The sequence below is a fragment of the Lepidochelys kempii genome, chromosome 23, assembly GCF_965140265.1.
Source record: "Lepidochelys kempii isolate rLepKem1 chromosome 23, rLepKem1.hap2, whole genome shotgun sequence".
Taxonomy (NCBI): Eukaryota; Metazoa; Chordata; order Testudines; family Cheloniidae; genus Lepidochelys; species Lepidochelys kempii.
The window spans coordinates 8681457-8701003 of NC_133278.1; the positions used below are offsets into that span (position 1 = coordinate 8681457).

At 52.3% G+C, this 19547-nt stretch overlaps 1 protein-coding gene across 1 annotated transcript in view; it reads left to right on the forward strand.

Moving 5' to 3' along the window:
- Positions 1-16847, forward strand: part of LOC140902093 (scavenger receptor cysteine-rich domain-containing protein DMBT1-like) — a 44944-nt gene extending 28097 nt beyond the window's left edge. Inside the window, exons 10-13 of the mRNA XM_073321784.1 lie at positions 5061-5390; positions 6405-6734; positions 7863-7976; positions 8956-16847. Coding sequence (XP_073177885.1) covers positions 5061-5390; positions 6405-6734; positions 7863-7976; positions 8956-9086 — 905 coding nt within the window. The 3' untranslated portion in view covers positions 9087-16847. The remainder of the gene's footprint in view (positions 1-5060; positions 5391-6404; positions 6735-7862; positions 7977-8955) is intronic.
- Positions 16848-19547: the final 2700 nt, after the last annotated feature.

The window sequence follows — 19547 nt, forward strand, 5'->3', positions numbered from 1 at the left end:
GATTGTCTCTGGATGTAGCCAGACCCTTTTCCAGGGTGAACTGATCCCAGATCCTGAGCCGAACAAGACCCAAATACCATTACAATGCATCCACAGAGATGTGCGCTCTTATCCAACTACCTGGGCAATGCTAGACATCTCCCACCGTAGTGCAGCCCTTCAAGTTGGTGTGGCCCCTAAACTGCACTATCCAGTGATCTTGGGGTGGGACTCGCTGTGGTTTTGGAAACTCTTGCAAGGATGCACCCATTACTCGCTAATAGCGGATAATGATGGGACAACACTGAGGGAGCTCCTCAGTCACAGCCTAGAAGACCCTCTCAGCTTGTGAGGATCCCTGATCTTGTCTCTCACTCAGGCAGACACACCCATAGAAGATTCACATGCAGAACTTGAAAGTGATGGTGATTTCGTCCGCAAACAACAAGAGGACCTGACTCTTAGTCGAGCCTGGGAACAGGACACACTTAGGGACCAGGAGGAAGACGGTATGCCCCAGACCTCTTGGGGCCCTACTTCAAGATGGGACTGCCTCTATAGGGTAGTGGAGGAACCCCAGACGTAAGAAATGCTCTGACAGCTGTTGGTTATTTGAAAATTGTACCGGGGCCTCTTACATGTGGCCCACTCAGAGAAAAAACCCTCCAGAGGGTATCACGGAGGTTCTTCTGGCCTGGTATCCATCGAGAGGGTGAAGGGAGTGGCTCATCATGTGTTGCAGTTGCAGGAACGATTCCTGATGCTGGGGACCTTTGCAAGAGAAAATTTAACACAGGCCCAGAGGACCCAGGCTCAGCAATATAACAGAGGGGCCCACTTACCGAGTTTCAAACCGGGTTCTACTCCTGTTACCTTCGATGGAATCCAAACTCCTGGCTAAGTGGCAAGGTCCCTTCAAGGTCACTCGGCGGGTCAGACCAGTAGATTATGAGATCTAGCTACCAGTGTGATGTCATGCAATGCGCATGTATCATGTTAATCTGCTGAAGGCATGGAAAGCTAGGGAGGCCCTCCTTATCAACCCCTATTCCTCCAAACCAGAGCTTGGTCCGCTAGTTGACGGCCCTCTTGAGGATGGACCGCACAGCTCTGAGGTGCAGGGGAAGTCCTATTGACTCTGGCCATTGGGCCACACAGCCCTGAGGGATAAAGGATATCAACCCTTACCATCAGGTTTTCTAACCCCTGAGGACAAGGGCAGCCGAATTGACTCTGATCACTAGGCTATACAGTACTGGAGGCAGAGGCAATTGTATTGACTCTAGCCATTTGGCCTCACCGACCTGAGGCAGCTCAGAGGATGGGGTGCACTCACCCCACACTGGACAGGGTTCCCCCACCCCGTCACAGGTGATTTGATCACAGTCTATAAGTCCCTACATAGGGAACAAACAGTCTAGCCGAGAAGGGTATAGTACAATCCAGTGGCTGGAAGATGAAGCTGGACAAATTCTGGAAATAAAGCATACATTTGTACCAGTGACAGTAATTAAGCATTGGAACAATTTTCCAAGGGTTGTGGTGGATTCTCCATTGCTGGTAATTTTTTAATCAAGATTGGACGTTTTTCTAAACCATCTGCTCTAGGAATTGTTTCTGGACAGTTCTCTGGCCTGTGTTATACCGGAGGTGAGAATAGATGATCACGGTGGTCCCTTCTGGCTTTAGAACCTACAAAACTGTGACACCAGTTCCAACAGATGATTCCCTAACGAAGTAGGATCAAGGGGTCCCAGCACATCCCAGTGCTGCTCCCTTTTCTCGAGAATCTTCCACCCCAATGTGATCACTGGGATTTGGTGTTCCCAAGGATTTGACTCTGTGGCCCCTGTCAAAGTCCCTCTTCTGCTAAGTTTTCTATTCATCTTCCTTCTCCTGAACTCTCTGGAACTCAGACCAGCAACGGTCTAGTTGGGTACATTTTGGGGTCATTCTGATAGTTGGCTGACCCTCAGCCCTACCATGAGCCTGTCTCTGATACATTCTTCACTCACCTCCCAATAGCCACAGTGTTCGACTAGGTGCTCCTGGGCTCTTATAACTCATTCACTGGCTCCCCCTTCTCTGGCTTACATAAGTGAAATTGTTCCTGCTCAGACACCACCGTGCAGCGTGGCATGAAATGCTCATCCAGTTCTTCTTTCACTGTCTTGAACGGTTTCATCTGAGCAGCTGTGAGGCTTCTGGGAGGGACAATGACTCTGCTGTAGGCCCATTGTACAGTGCACGGCACTCCCTTGTTTCTCCTCTGATTGCTGAGCTCAGAAAGACTTACACCTGAGGCAACTTCTGCAATCTGCCTACCCAGAGTGGCCAACCCGCAGGGTGCTGTCAATCACATTCTGCAGGGGTGGAGTTTGGAAACAGCTGGGTCAGATGGAGCTGTTTCTGCTGTTTTTACCAGACTGTAGACCCTTCCCCTTTTTCTGTGCTGCCTTTGTGTAGCCTAGGGTGATGTGGTCCAGTAAGGAAGCATTTGTTGACAGATATTGCTCTGGGTCTCATCTAGGGTTGCCAACAGTCCCATATTACAAGGGATGTCGCTTATTTAAACAGAAAATTGCCTGTCCCGTACTGAGTCAGCATGGGACACCTTTTATCCTGTATTCCAACAGCAGGGGCCAGTACTCACAGGTGCATCTTTCTACTCCCCTCCCGACCCTGAGCGCAGCCATATCTGCTTTCTCTGGCTGCGCTCAGGGTCGGGAGGGGAGTAGAAAGATGCGCCTGTGAATACTGGACCCCTGCTGGACAGGGCCCCTGCTGACTCCAGCCCTTGAGCACGGCCCCGGTGCAGGCTCCGTCTAAGAGGGCGAGTGAACGGGGCTGGGTCCCTGGAGCTGTGCTGAAGGGCCATGGTCAGGAAGGGGCTCTGTCTGGCAGGGGGGATCAGTACTCCAGGGTGTAGCCCCCTGCTCGCAGAGTCTTGCCAACGTCCCCCGTAGGGTTCACAGCCCTGCAGCAGGCAAAGACCAGCAACTGCAGCCTCCAACTCGGCACCTGGCGCCCACGCAGAACCTGAAGAGGAGTTGCAGCAGCTGCTGACCCAGCACCTGAGGCCCTGGGATCTCTCCAGCTCCAGATGCTGCAGAGAGACAAGCCCTAGGAAGTCGGGGGTGGGGGGAAGGGACTTGCCACTAGGGGTTCAAGTCAAGACTGGGGACATCTGAGGTCTGGCCTGTATTTTTAAATACAATGTTGGCAACCCTCATCTTAGCTTCTGCATCCCTTACTCACCCACCCTCATTCCCTGCTGCAGCCTGGACTCACCACAGCCCGTCTCTTTGGGCCCTCTGTGCATTTAGGCCTCTTCTCCATCTGCTCGGTTGTTAGCTCTGCAACTTTTGGCTGTTCTGGCCTTGCTGGAGAGCCAACTGGTGTGTTTTCCTTTCCCCCTTTCCCCTTTCTGAGGGGGTGCACTGTGATCTCTTGGGCTTTTCTTCGATCCCACCCCTCATACCCTGTAGAGATGACAGATACCAGGGCTGCCTTCAGTTCCTGTTTACACACAGAGACTCTTACCTATTTGCTCTGTGCCCCTAGTGATCGCTCTGAATGATCCCAACTAACCCTGCAATCCCCACCAGCCCCAGTATAACTGTACTGAAGTGTACTGGCCATAGATTATATACACTGATACTTTAGGTTCCCTTATCAACTGTCTGCATCTCCTTACTGCTAATTTATAGCCTTTGCTTTGAGCTTCCCTCATTTTCTGTTTGTTAGATATTGTTTTTAATTACTAATCATCATTATTATTTGTTGCTGCATTACTTCCCTTCTTAACCAGGATATTTTTTTAACCAACTAATCCATCTTCTGTGATTGTGGAGTTGACAGCTGGGGTTGGGGGGGGGGGGTTGCAGTGTTAGTTGGGATCATTCAGAGCAATCACTAGGGCATCCTAAACATTTTCCAATTATCATTCACAGTTTGGATTTAAACCTTTCTTTTCAAACAATTTTGCTCATAATTGTTTTCAGCTTTGGGAAACTGGCCCACCAGCCCTCCCTGTCCCAGCTTCACCAGAACGGGCCTCTAGAAGGAGCCAGCCCTTTTCATCTGCCCTGCTGGGCCCTGATCTCTCTCTGCTCCCCATGCTTCCAGGTGCTGAGGGACCAACTCTCGCTGATTCTGCCTGCAGCTGATCGTGGGAGACCTCTCAAGGCTTCCCCTGGCGATCTGAACTCGCTGCTCTTCCCTTCCAGCAGGGCAGGGTGTGCCAAAGTGGTGGGGTGTCCAGCAGAGGGCAGCAAACATCTAGTACACCCCATCACCACTGTCAGGGCAGTTTTGTGTTTGCACATAGCCAGTGTAATCAGGTCTGGATCACTTGCACCTCTGCACCTTCCCATTTGTAATTCTGTGATAAATTCTCCTTTATCCATCAGTCTCCTGTAGGGCCAGCCCAAGTCAGGGGCCATACTTGTTGTGTTAGAAAATTATCACTGATCATTCTTAGAAACTCCAGGGATGTTTTTCTCGTGGCAGCACAAGATCCCTGCAGGCTCCCATACACTGATTCCCCAGAGCAACACAGAGTGTCTTTCAACACATTGCAGCAGGCGTTCAAAGTGCTGTTCACCCTAGTCTTTGATTTGTGGGGCGTTGCAGATCCCAGTGGTACCCCCTCTTGCCATGTCTCAATGGGAACAGTGTTCCCTATGCTTTCCATGTCCAGCACTGTTGAGTGCTCACTAACTGTAAAGCAAGTCAGGATGCCACCCCTCACTGCCATGTGCCCCCTCTGCTCTTCCTAAATGAGGAGTGTTGCCCATTTGTTGCATTATCCATAGTGGGGCCTTGACAGGTGTTTCTGGGCAGAGGAGAAATTGATTACACAAGTCAAGTGTTTCTTTTGTGCAGTCTGGTTTATTTACAAAGTCCTGTTTCCCTGAACACAGTAAAAAACAAAAAGCAGATGGCATTTTCCTTGCTCTCAATTTCCAGAGTCTGCCTCTCCAGCCAGTCCTGTGTCTCAAGACACTACGTTCCCTGTGTCACTACAGATCAGATACACAGGAACCTCCCTAAGTCTTTATTCCCTTGGGTGTTTGCAGGCTCAGGCATTTCAGAAGTGGCTTCGCTCAGACTGGTGAACGGCCCAAGTCGCTGCGCTGGGAGAGTGGAGGTGCTTCATAACCAGCAGTGGGGAACAGTGTGTGATGACACCTGGGGCTTGTCTGAGGCTGAAGTCGTGTGCAGGCAACTGGGCTGTGGGACAGCATTATCAGCACCACATGGGGCTCACTTTGGACAAGGATCTGACCATGTGTGGCTGGATGAGGTTCAGTGCACAGGGACAGAAGCTGCCCTCACCGAATGCAAGGCTAGGCCTTGGGGAGAGCATGGCTGTAACCCCGGAGAAGATGCCAGTGTTGTGTGCTCAGGTAACAAACAGGGTGGTAGGAGCCTGTGCTGCTGATAGTGGGGTGGGGGCTCTGAAGAGGGTGCTAACCCCTGAGAGTCAGCCTAGGTGTGGTGGTGTGTGTGTGTTTTGGGGTTTGTGTGTGATTGTCTCTGTACCTGTTTGTGGCAGCATCTGTGTGTGTGTGTGTATGAAAGGGTGTGCACAGGACAGTCTATGAATACTTGCATACATGTGTGGCAGTTAGGGTTGCCAACCCTCCCAGACTGCCCTGGAGTCTCCCGGAATTGGCCTTGATCTCTCAGAGGCTACTGAAACCAATCCAGGAGATTTTAGGAGCTAAAGTCCAGCAGCGCAACAGGGCTAAGGCAGGCTCCCTACCTGCCCTGGCTCCGCATGGCTCCCAGAAGCAAGCACCACGTCCCTCTGACTCCTAGGCACAGGGGTGGCCAGGCAGTCTCTAGGCGCTGCCTGATCCTGAGTGCTGACTCCGCAGCTCCCATTGGCTGCAGCTCCCATCCCCCTTCTGCACCCCAACTGCCTGCCCCAGCCCTAAGCCCCCTCCCGCACCCAAACTCCCTCCCAAAGCCTGCACCCCACACCACCTCCTGCACCCTAACTGCCTGCCCCAACCAGATGAAAGTGGGTGGGGGATAGCGAGCGACCGAGGAAGGGAGGATGGAGTGAGTGGGGGCAGAACCTCGGAGAAGGGGGCAGGGCAAGAGTGTTTGGGTTTGTGCGATTAGACAGTTGGCAACCCTAATGGCAGTCTGTGTGTGTTTGAGGCAATGTGTGGGGGTGCATAGGGACGTATGGGGGTTGTGCATGGGATTCTGTGTGTGTCTGCTTGTGTGGCATTGCATGTGGGGGTGTGCGTGTGTGTCTGTGAGTGCGTGTGCGCACACACAGGTGGGGTGATATAGAAATGCTCCTCTCTGCTCTGTGCAGACCCCCCCCCCCCCCTGCGTGTGGTGCCGGGTATTCGGGCGTCTGGCAGCAGGGAACAGCCTCTTGTGCCCTGTGCTTTGTGTTTCAGATCAGGGCCAGCTGAGGCTGCGGCTGACAAGTGGCCCAAGCTCCTGCTCCGGGCGAGTGGAGGTGCTGATTAACGACACCTGGGGTGCCGTGTGTGACGCCGGCTGGGGCCTGCCGGAGGCGGGGGTGGTGTGCAAGCAGCTGGGCTGCGGCACGGCGCTGTCAGCCCCAGGCGTTGCTCAGTTCGGTCACGGGGCCGGCGACGTCTGGCTGGAGGGCGTGAGCTGCTTGGGCCAGGAGTCTCTCATCACTGAGTGCCAGCTGAGCCGGCTGGGTCCCGGGCTGTGTGGCCGTGGCTCCGAGGCCAGCGTGGTGTGTGCTGGGCAGGCCGGTGAGTGACCAGCGCTGTGCGCCGTAGCCATGCCCATGTTCCTGCAGACATGGGGTGGGCGAGAGTGACACCCTGGCCATGCCAGGGGGTGGCCGGGCTCCAGGGGGGCAGCGCCAGGGCTCCTGCTCACCACACCGAGGATACTGGCTGTCCCAGCGGTTCCGACAGCCCTGCTCAGCCTGGGGCACCACTCCTGGGTCTCTGAGCAGCCTCCTCTGCCACGGGGCTCCCTCTCCTGCCAGCCCTGGCTCCGGTGCTGGAGGCTGCAACCCCTGCAGGCAAACCCAGAGCACAGATCTGCGGGGCAGAGAGCCTGTGGGGCCTGGGGAGGAGTCTGGGGGGCAGGGCCTGGGGAGGAGTCTGAGGGACAGGGCCTGTGAGAGCAGCTGGGAAGAGGCCTCTGGGAGCTAGTGCCCCCAACCCTCTCTCTAACGCATCCCCCTCCCCCAGACTCCTTGGGCTGGGAGTGTTCCCTGGGGGCAGCCCAGCCCTGAGCCCCTTCCCGCACCCAAACTCCCTCCCAGAGCCCATACCCCCTCCCGCTCCCAACCCCCTGCCTCAGCCTGGTGAAAGTGAGTGAGGGTGGGGGAGAGCGAGCAACGGAGGGAGGGGGGAACGGAGTGAGAAGGGGTGAGGCCTTGGGGAAGGGGCAGGGGCGGGGCAAGGGTGTTTAGGTTTGTGTGATTGACAGTTGACAACCCCTTAGCCATCCCCCGCGCAGGGCCCTGCACTGCCCCACACTTCGCCCTCCTCCTCAGGGCCTGTGGCAGAGGGCAGGGGCTTGGCAGCCAAGGTTCTGAGGGCAAGAAACTCAATCCCAGGTCGGGCTGCGGGGTGGGGCAGGGAGGTGGCCTCAGGATGGGGGCTGTGGAGGGCAGAACAGAATCAGCTCCATAGGGACTGTGGGGCAGGGGAGGGAGTCAGCCGTGGGGGGGGGGGGTGGCTGTGGGGTAGGGACAGTCGGGCCATAGGGGGTTATAGGTGAGGGGATGGAGTCAGCCTTGGCAGGGGGCTGTGGGAGGGGAGAGAGTCAGTCTCAGGGGCTGTGGGGCAGAGGCAGGGATCAGCCCCATGGTTGTGGCAGGTCCGTGGAGGGGGGCACAGCTCACTGCCTGGCTCTCTCCCCAGGCTCTGGGCTGCTCTGGTCCGTGCTCCTCAGCCTGGGTGCTGTCGTGGTGCTGATCTGCGGGGCCCTGCTCTGCTGGAGGAGGCGTCGGGGCAGAGCTGCTAGGAACCCCCTGGGTAAGAGGCCTGGACCCCGAGCACAGCGCTGCAAGGAAGCGGGGCTAGGATGAGGGTTGCCATCCTAACCCAGGAGTACAGCACCAGCTGGAACCCAGTGCCCTGTCCATGCCCTGTGCTGCCTCCCTGCATGGGGACCTGCTGCTCTCACAGCTACTGGGGACCCTGCTCTAACTGCCACACACAGGCCCACGGTCCCGGCCTGCGGGTGCCCCATCCCTACAGCCCTGCCCTGGCAGTGGGGTTGGGTTGCCAGGCATCCAGTTTTCAACCAGAACGCCTGGTCAAAAAATGACCATGGCAGCTCCGGTCAGTGCCACAGCCCCAGGCCCCCGCTAAGCCAGTCTCCGCACGCTGCCCCTCCCCAAGTGCTTGCTCCACAGCGCCCATTGGACGGGAACTGCAACCATGGGAGCTGTGGGGGCAGTGCATGAAGACAGTGCATAGACCCTCCCTGGTCGCTCAGGCACCTAGGGGCCACAAGGACCTGGTGGCTGCTTCCTGGGAGCCGCGGTAAGTGGTGTCAGGACCTCGCACCTCTAACCCCCTCCTGGACCCCCACCCCCTGCTCCAGCCTGGAGTCCCCTCACTCAAACTCCCTCCTGAAGCGCGTACCACCCGCACCCCCCGCCCCATACATCCCAACCTCCTGCCCCAGCCCCCTCCTGCTCTCCAAACCCCTCATCCCCATCCCTGCCCCAGAGCCCACAGTCCCAGCTGGAGCCCACACCCCCTTCTGCACCCCAACCCCCTGCTCCAGCCAAGTGAAAGTGTGTGAGGGTGGGGGAGAGTGAGCAATGGAGGGAGGGGGCATAGCCTTGGAGAAGGGGAGGGGCAGGGGTGTTCAGCTTTGTGCAATTCAAAAGTTGGCAACCCTACGGTGAGGTTCTATTTAAAAGGCGCCCTGGCACCTGGGTGAGGTGGTGCCAGGGGCAAAGGTCATTGGCCCGGGTGCTTCATCCTGTCCTCTTGCTTGCAGGTCATGTGCATTTGGAGGAGCTGGGGGCTCCAGATACCCCACCCCAGACCCAGGAAGTGGCAAATCCAGAAACCCCCGAAGAGCCCGACAACGAGATGACCTGGCTGGTGAGGGAAGACATGGTGCTGTGAGAGCCGCATGCAAGCCAGGCTGAGCTGGGCTCCGCCTGCAGTGAGAGACGAGCCAGTGGGATCCTGCACAGAGCAGTCCCAGGGCTGCCAGCTGCCTGGGTTGTGGGGACGCTGATGGGGCTCCTCTGGGGGCTGGGAGTCTCCGCTCCCCCTGTGGAGCCCCTGGCTCCATTGTCCCCTGCAGCTCACCTGGAAGATCCCCTGCTCCACCCCACCCCCAGCTTTCCCTGGTGTAGCTCCCAGCAGCTCCCATGCCCATCCCTGAGTAGCCTGTGCCCAGTCATGCAGACAGCATGTGGTGCGCCATGCAGAACCATTGTCAGGGGCACAGGACAGCCGGTTCCGTCCCCACACAATGACCATCCCAACATTTAAATGAGCTATGGGGAGAGACTGACTATGGGTGTCTGCCTGTGCCCAATGCGCCAGACCCTGGTAAAGCCTGGTGTTCTTGTCTGTCTGTACCCAATGCCCCCTGAACTCGGGGCACCAGGCTCCATCTGTCTGTCTGTGCCAAATACACCCTGAGCTCAGGGCACCAGGCCATGTCTGTCTGTGCAGCAGCCAGCCTGGGCCCCCAGTAAATGATGATTACAGTTTCTAGTGTGTAGATAAGGTGCAGAACTGAGTGCAGCTGCAGGATGGTGCCTTGCTTAATGGAAAGGAATGGGTTAGGTTACAGATACAGAGAGCTTCCCTCTAACCTTCCCAAATTCACTCCCCGCTCTGTCCTGGCCCCTCAGTCCTTCCCCGTCCCCTCCTTGTGCTGTATAAACACCCTGCAGTAATACTACACAGTTGCATTCAGACACGAGCCCCATTGCACATTTCACAGGGGATGATGTTCGGGAACAACCACATTATTCCCCCTTCTCTTTGTGTGAGTAGCATGTTGACAGCTGAAACATTTCTGATTTCTTGTAATTCCCAAAAGCTTCCACAAGGTGTCAATGGCTCCCCACTCCTCAAAATGCCCCACTCTCACACCTTCTGTAGTAGGATGACCATACACCCTGTTTTGGCAGGGACAGTCCCCTTTTTCAGCTCTGTTCTGGCCATCCCTACTTTTTCACTAAAACTGGACATTTGCCCTGATTTGTGAAGGCAGCGCTGCCTTCACAAAGAGCTGCCCCCCTGGGCAGCAGTCCCTGCTCTCCGCTGGACACTACAGGCAGTTGTTATGGCTAGGTCAACCTAGGACAGCTCTTCACTGCTTGCATTACAGGATAGTGAGGAGTTTACTTAAAAGGATTGAACCTCAGCGATGTATAATCCCTTCCCAAGGAGCCTGGTGTTCTGGTAAAATGAGTGTGCTGCACACATTAAAATGGTGCACTCCTCCCTGAGCTCAGTGACTGCAGTCATGACTGGTCTTTGGGTAGGACGCACGAAGCGTAGGGTGACAGAGTGGAGAGCAGAGAGCTGTGGCTGCTGCCAGGGGGATCAACTCTGAAGGCAGCGATGCCCACCAGCAGCAGCAGAGAAATTTGCTGCTGTCAGGCAGTGCTAATTTCAGACCAGGCCCCCAGGGAAGCATCCCCACTTGCTGGCTGCAGGGCAGAGCAGAGAAGTAAGGGTGACATGGTATTGCCACCCTTACTTCTGCGCTGCCTCAGAGTCTGAGCCTTCCTTACTGTGAGGCTCACTCCAGAATGTTTTGAGCAACTTAACCGGAGGCTGTATAGAAGCACTAAATTAATTTTCTTATCAGCTCAGTGCAAGGTCAGCCCCAAGAAAGTAGGAACTGATGGGCACGGATCATGGCTACATGGATTGTCAGCATCCGCAGGGTTGAAGGGTGCCGCATGCGGGTCATCCGATGGGGGTTAGTGGCAGTGCTCCAATTCGTAAACGCTGATTTTTACTGGTTGGCTGAGTTGCAGCCGCAGGCTGAAAGCAGCGAGATGGTCTCTTCCCAGCTCCAGTGTTTGCCTCGCTTGGGAGCCGGAGTGTTGAGACAGTGTGAAATAGGAAGGGCTTTTAATTGCACATTTCGTGGTAGCTAAGAGTCCCCCTGAGCCAAACAGGCTGCCTGCCATATAGGCAGAGTGCTGTGTTCAGCTGTTGGGCTGGGCCAGTGTTCTGAGAAAGCCCTGTGAAGGAACACTTGCAAATCAATTCTACCCTGGTGTTTCAGTAGCAGATTTACCAGGCCATGAAGATCTCTGGTGTAAACCCTTTGACTTGGAGATTAACTTGGCCCATAGCAAGAAATTGGTTCAGCAAAACAGGGGCTAGCAGGAGCTGGGTCCCAGCCAGAGGCAGACTGACATTAGGGGCAGCGAGTTATATACACTCGTGGTGCCTGAGCTCCAGAAATATATAGGGCCTGGCTCCACCAACGTTTGGGGCCAGGTCTCTTCCCCAGCCCTGCCAACCGCCCTTCTGCACCTCCCCCAAATGTCCCCCAGCCCCCACTTGCTGCCCCCGCGCACCTGCCCCGGCCTCTGAGCCTGCAGCTCACATGGACTCTGCTCTGCGGGCTCCCCGCATCAACTGCTGCTGCCACCTTTCATTAATGGCAGGGCAGGCTGCCCTTACCCTGCCCTTCCGCCCTAGCCTTGAGCCTCTCCAATGTCCCAAACCCCTCAACGCCAGCCCCAGACAGAGCCCTCATCCCCCCCACACCCTAATCCTCTGTCCCAGCCCTGAGCCCCTCCCACACCCCAAACCCCTCATCCCTCCGCACCCTAATCCTCTGCCCCAGCCCTGAGCCTCTCCCATTCCCCAAACCTCTCATCCTCGGCCCCACAGCCCTCACCCCTGAACCTGCTCCTATCCCCAAACTCCCTCCCAGAGCCTGCACCCCTCCCCCTTCCCACACACCTCCTCTGTCCCCCAAATGCCATCCCAGGGCCTGCAGCCCTCCTGCATGCTAATCCCCAGCCCAGGGCCTGCACCCCAGACCTCCTCCCCCCACCCAAACTCCCTCCCAGAGCCTTAGGCGGGAGGGGGGAATGCAGGTTCTGGGCACCAGCAAAATTTCTACAAACCTGCCACCCGTCTGACATCATGTATCCAAAACATCCCTACAAGGAGCACACACAGTTCATTCACACATATGATCTCCTTTGTCAAGGGCTGGTTGTGTTACAAGTAAGGGTGGCAATACCACCATGCTACTCTTATTTCTGTGCTGCTGCTGGGGGGGCACTGTCTTCGGAGCCAGGCATGCCAGCAAGCAGCCGATGCTCTCCATTGCCCAGCTGTGAAGGCAGTGCTGCCACCAGTCACATGATGTTGCAGTCACATGATGTTGCTAGGTGATGCTTTTATTCTTTTTGCGGGTGGGGTGGGGGGGGGAAGGACTTGTGCATACCTGTGTCCTTAGAAGAATCAATAGTTTGTGTGTGGTCATTTTTTGCTATAAAAATGTCTAGGAAACATCTGTGCAATTGTAATGAAGACCTCCAAAAACAGTTCAGGTTTTTAAAAAAAGACAGGTTTCAGAGACACTTCAACATTAGACAACAGCAAAGTTGTATGTGAAACATGAAGAGCACATCTCCATTGCTAACGGTGGTCAAAATGACATTACCCAGCACTTTCAAAGCAAGAAACACACTTATGCTGGTAAAAGTAAGTGTTTAACACCAAGTGTTTCAGAATTTTTTCTGAGGCAAGACACAGAAACTAAAAGTTTTGGCCAGTGAGGGAGTGTTTGCTTACCACTCTGCAGCACGGACACAGTTTCCTTTCTAGTGGCTGGTTTCAGAGTAGCAGCCGTGTCAGTCGGTATCCGCAAAAAGAAAAGGAGGACTTGTGGCACCTTAGAGACTAACCAATTTATTTGAGCATAAGCTTTCGTGAGCTACAGCTCACTTCATCCGATGCTTCATCATTCAAGCTTATGCTCAAATAAATTTGTCAGTCTCTCAGGTGCCACAAGTACTCCTTTTCTTTTTTCTAGTGACTGTACATCACAGTTAATTAGGAAACTATGCTAATCTAAGGGCATGATGACACTTGCAGATGTAGAGGGCTGGGAGTTAAACCAGCCTTCGGAGACCACAGCAGGGAAAACGCTGCCGAGTGTTTACACTCTCAGCTGGAAGCGCACTGGCATGGCCACATTAGCAGCTCTTGCAACGCCACAAAGAGCAGTGCACTGCGGTAGCTATCCCAGCGTTCAAGGGGTTGCAACATGCTTTTCAAAATGTGGAGGGTGGGGTGGAGTGTGTATGTGGGGGGAGAGAGTGGGTTTTTGGGGTGCTGAGAGTGTGTCAGCGTGCTGTCTTCTAAGTTCAGACCCCCCTCCCCCCGCCTCTCTCACACCCTCACAGCAAACAACATTCCACACTAACGGTTGCTTTGTCCCGGGGCAGATAAGCAGCCGGCTGTCAGAAACGGAGCTTTGAAAGGGGATAGCCGCATTCCTCCAGCCGACTCCAAAACACTGACTAAAGTAGTCACTTGACTTAAGGGGATTATGGGGTGTTTCGGGAGGCCGATCGCAGCGCAGTAATGCAACACCTCGTCCACGCGGACGCCGGGGCATTTCAGCCGAGGCACAACCAGCGTTCTGCTCCTTGGGGAGGTGGATTACCAGGAGCGCTCCAGCTGCAGAGTTCAGGAGCTCTAAGTGCCTTGCCAGTGTGGACGGGTCGGGAGTTAGGGCGCCTGGGGCTGCTTTAATGCACTCTAACTTGCAAGTGTAGCCAAGCCCTAAGTTTTCATCTGCTTGTACAAAATCTGAGGCAATCGTTTGCAACGTCTTAGCCCCTTTATCCATTGAAAACGCGCAGCTTGAGTTGGACAAGCGTTCCTTTGTTACTCTTGCCCACTCCTGTCCTACATGCTTCCCAAGATACACAAACAGGGGAACCCAGGCAGACCCATCATAGCTGGCAATGGCGGACCCATCATAGCTGGCTATGGCACTCTTACTGAAGGAACATCGGGATTCATAGAAACCATCCTTAAAGTGCTCACCACACAAAATAAATGTAAGAGCAGTAGGACAATGGAACAGACGCCTAGGAAGGTTGTGGAAACTCCTTCACTGGAGGTTTTCAGAAGGACACTGGAGCCATCTGGCTGCATGGGCGATGGGTAGAGCCCCCCCTTTGGGGAGGCTAGCCCCGGCTCTGCCACTTCCACCCCCCTCCCATGGCTGGAGCCCCGAGACCTCCTCCCCACCCCGCAGCAAGCATAGTGCGAGAAACTGCTACCTGTAGGAATTTGCTACATCTGATAGCATTTTTTTTACAATCCCTTACATATGAGTAACTGCTACAGGTAGCAAATTCCTAGAGCTAGTTTCTCGCACTACACCGGGACCCCCAGACCGCTCCCCCAGAGGAGCCCTGAGACACCCCTCTCGGCCAGAGGAGTCCCCCCAGCTCCGGAGGAGCCTGGGGCCAGCCAAAGCCCCGATCCCCTCTGTGACATTCTATACCTTGGGGGACCATCCTAGAACCCCCATATTCATATAATCGTGATCTTACATATAAAGCATGTCTTGTAAGGTATCAGGGGAAAGGTTATGACCTGCTGAGAGCCATTTCTTTATCCATATATGTATATCATTAATACATATGAAGTTAAGAGAATTGTGTTGTATGATTGTCACTAAAACATGCTGTAAGTTCAGGAATCCGCCAGATATTAGCTCCCCGGAGGCAACAAGGAAAGTAACCAACGCCTGGGCAGGTGTCAAACAACCATCAACAGCCACTGTCCAGCAAGGGAGCTGCAATTCAATGACTCACCAGCATAAGGCCACACCAGGGGAATTGCTCAACTTTACCTGGGGACTCAGCAATGCCCCAGACATTCCTGGACTTGTGTTTTCCAAGCACATGGACTGAGGGCATAAAACAGACACAGAAGCCATGTTCTGGGCCCTTCTCCTGCCCCCACCTATGCTGCAAGCACCTAAGACATTGAGAAGAAAACAAGACTCCAACAGAGGAGACTGGCCCAGATTTAAGGAACAAACCTCTATATTAAGGACTGCAGTATCCAGTGGGGTGAGAAAAACTGCTTAATCTAGATGTTGTCCAGTCTAATAGGGTTGAGAGTTTAGACTGTGTACTTATATTTTATTTCCTTTGGTAACTAACTCTGACTTTTTGCCTACCACTTAATATCACTTAAAATCCATCGTTTATAGTCAATAAATTCGTTTGTTTATCTTTACCAGTGAGTTTGTATGAAGCGTGGGGTAAATCTGCTCAGGTTTAACAAAGGCTGGTGTATGTCCACTTTCCATTATTGAAGTGGTGAACCAATTAATAAATTTGCACTGCCCATCTTGAGCAGTGCAAAATGGTATATTCTTGAGGTACAGTGCCAGGAGCTGGGGGGATTTGACTGGTGCCTTTCTCTGTGTGATTCATGAGTGGCTCTGGGAGCATTCATGCAATCTAGCTGGGTGTGGGGTTCCACATGCGGTTGTGCTGAGTGATCACAGTGCCTGGAGGGGTTTGCTACTGGTCACTAGCAAGACACTGTGAGAGACAGCCCAGGCTGGAGAGAGTTAAGGGGGCACAGCAGTCCCACAGGCCCAGGCTGCACCCCAGGAGGGGATCCCATCACCTCCCAACCTGCTCAGAGGAGTCCAGGGTCAGCTGCAGCCACATCGTGCTGTGCCTTCTCTCCCCAGACCCCGAAGAAAAGCACCTCCCAGACTTTCCTCCAGAAGAAGCTTTTGATGAGCCTCATGCAGGTTCTGGGGTGGCTAAGGAGGTGGTATATGCTGAAGCTGAATAGCACATACCGCCTCCTCAGCCACCCTGGAACCTGCATGGGGCATAATAAATCAAAAACTTCCCCCCCCCCAAAACCCAGCAACTGGGGGTTTGGCGGCCGCAGCAGCACCAGGGAATGTTGTTATTATTATATTATACCCACCACCCATGGCTGGCCGTCTTTCTGATTCCCTTAGTAACATTACTACAGAATTCCTCAATATCTTCACTGATGCATTGCTCATTCACATATTCCTCACTTTTGCTTCTAAAGAATTTCCAAATTGCCTATTTAGTGGGGATATTATCCTTGCCTTCAGTATTTCCTTGATCTATAGTTAATGTCAGGAAGTGGTCACTACCCAGTCCTTCCTCTCTGTACATTTCCCTGCTGCATTCACTTGCTATGGTGCTAGAAGTTCTTCCCAGTTCCAGACATGAGAAATTTCTGTCTGCCGTATTCAACCTGGTAGGTACTCCATCTTTTAATGTCACAAAGTTATTCTCTTCAAGGAATTTCTGTAAATATTTTCCACTGTTATCCTTTTCCTTACTTCCCCACAATCTGCTGTGACTACTCAGATCAGCACACATAGTGAAAGGGCATGTGATATCTGCAATCAATTCTTTCAGGTCCATAGCCTAGTTTCCTGCATAGGCTATTGTGTCACCCACAGGGTACAACCTGGACTGTGGGACCACGATGTCCCCTTTTACTTTCTGGATCAGGGTTCCTCTCATACTGCTCTGCTAGTGACAAGCAACCCCTTCAGGCTTCATTCTCACACAACCATTAGCCTGCGAAGGCATACCCACAGTTACATGCAGGCTCTCACAGCCCCTCATGAACTATACACAGGAAGACACCAACAAATCCCCCCAGCCACAGCCTTGCACCCTAGAAATGTACTATCTTACATTGCTCAAGACCTTTCCATAAACAATGCACAGTAATTAGTTTGCCACTTCATCAAAGGCTAGTGGACATGCACCAGCCTTTGCAATATGAGCAGATTCCCCAAGCACTTTAGACAAACTCGCTGGTAAGGATAAAACATAAAAATAAGTTTATTAACTGCAGAAAGATAGATTTTAAGTGATTATAAGGGTTAGGCATAAAGGTCAGAGATAGTTACCTTAAGAACATAAAAAGTAAGCATGGTTTCTAAATCCTAAACTTTTAGCCTAAGCAAGAGTTGAATTGAACAGCTTTTCTCACCCTGACAGATGGTACAAGCAGTTCCTCAATACACAGACCGGATTCCCTTTCCAACCTGGGACCACTCTTCCCCAGTTCAAAGGCTTTATCTGACAGACAGTCTTCCAGGTGTTGATTTGGGAGGGAGAAAAGCCAAGTGATGATGTCACTTCCACTCTGTGGCACAGGACCAGAAAGGGTTACACAACTAGCAAACTAATTGACCCAAACTCAGCCTTTAGAGACATGTTAGAGAAGTATATAAATGGTAATTAGGGCTATTCCTTATAAATAGTTAACATAGCCATGTTAAATGAACTAAGGCTTTGAAGTGCAAATCTGTATTGTTAGAGAATTAGAGGTAATACTAATTGTATGTATTTACTTATGGCTTATTAATGTTAACCATGTAAACAGTCAACTGACAACCAAGTGTAACAGTGCCACCAGCCAGTCCCCAGCAATCACTAACCAACAACCAACCACTGACCGCCCCAGTGGCCAGTCCCCAACAATCAGCAACCGACAACTAACCGACAACAGTCCCCAGCAATCAGCAACTGACAACCAACCGTAACAGCCCCAACAGCCAGTCCCCAACAATCAGGAACCCATCACCAACCACTAACAACCCCAACGGCCAATCCCCAGCAATCAGTAACCAATCACCAACCACTAACAACCCCTGTCAGTAACCGATCCTTTATAGGTTTCAGAGTAACAGCTGTGTTAGTCTGTATTCGCAAAAAGAAAAGGAGTACTTGTGGCACCTTAGAGACTAACCAATTTATTTGAGCATGAGCTTTCGTGAGCTACAGCTCACTTTATGCATCCGATGAAGTGAGCTGTAGCTCACAAAAGCTTATGCTCAAATAAATTGGTTAGTCTCTAAGGTTCTACAAGTACTCCTTTTCTTTTTGCGATCCTTTATAGGTCACCAATAATCTGCTCTACTTTACTGCAATCAGCCATCCGTAGTAATCAATTCGAGCCATCAGTAATCAACCCCCCTCGCAGCTATTGATAATAGCCATCAATAACCAATCAGTCATCAAGAATCAGCCACCATCAAAGCAACCAGCAATCGACAGCAATCAATAATTAACTAGAGTAATCAGTGATGTGCCCCATCACACCACTTAGCGACTGATAATAGTAACTATTATTAGAGTCAGGAGTAATCAATCATCCATCAATAATCAGCAATAGTAATAATCAATTACAATAATTAGTATTACATCACAGCAATCAGCAAGCAATCATCTTAATAATCCATTATAATCACTAATCAGTGTCCAGCTTATTAGTGAATAAGCAATAATTGATCATTACTAGGTTATAATAGCAGTGATCAATATAAATAATCAGCAATCAGTAACAAAAAATCAGTAATCGTTTAATTACTTATCAAAATAATTGTTAGTAAACAATCAAAAAGCAATTAGCATAGGAATCTATAACTGAATAGCAATAATAGTTAGCTGTAAGATATCAGTATTAATAATAGCTGATCAGAATTGGTAGTAAGTAAACAGTAATTCATAGTAACCAATAACTAGGAATGAAGAATATTCTTCAGTATTTGGCAGCAATAGCCAATCTTAGTAAAGGAGACTGATAATCAATGTGCGCTGGATTCACAAAGGGACGTAGGCACCTAATTGCCACTTCAGGCAGCTAAATCCCAGAATCAGATCACACTGAGAGTCACCAAACCTCTGCTCAGCTGCTCGTGAACCCTGAAGTTGCCTTAACTCACCTGGCGCCTGAATTTTTGCAGTGAAAATTCCTTAGGTACCTATGTTCCTGCTTCTGAGCCCGCGCACTGCAGCTCCACGCCAGGCATCTGGATGCCTAAGTCCCAGAGCCATGCATAAACCGGGAAAATAGGAGTTCTTCCACTTAACTAGCCTGGGGCTTGATCTGGTCAGCATACTCAGAGCTTGCCTACTGGATCAGGCCCCTATAGCCAAGCTAACACAAAACAACTACAGGGAGGGGGGCAGAGGCCCTTGCTTGTGACTTTTAGCCCAGTGGTTAGGGTACTCACCTAAGGCATGGGAGATCCCCAGTTCAACTCCCCTTTCCATCTGAGAGAGGGGAGGAGAATTAGGATCTGCCACCCTCCACATGGGTGTTGTAACCACTGGGCTTGAGGATACCCTTATCTGGGGAAAAGCCCCCAGTCACTCTTACTGAAGCTGTGCCACTGTGGAGAAATAATTTAAAAAGTCATCGGAGCAGAGTGTCTGGATCCCAGGTTTCCCACCTCTCCGATGAGTGTACCAAGCACTCGACTGCTCAGTCATTCTTATGCTTGTTTTCCCTCTAGCCCCATGAGTTTTCCATTGTTTATCCACACTGGAACAGCTTCAATATGAGAGAGTGAAGGAATCCCCTTCCTGAGCAATGCCACACCGAAATTCATTTGTGAATCTGTTAGGGGGCTTATTCCTTCACCCGCTTACTTCCCTGGTCCTTCTCACATGAACAGAGAGCAACAATACCCGAAGTCCAAAGGTGCAAATAATTCGATGTTTATTGGAGTGAACTTCCAGCAAGCAATGATTC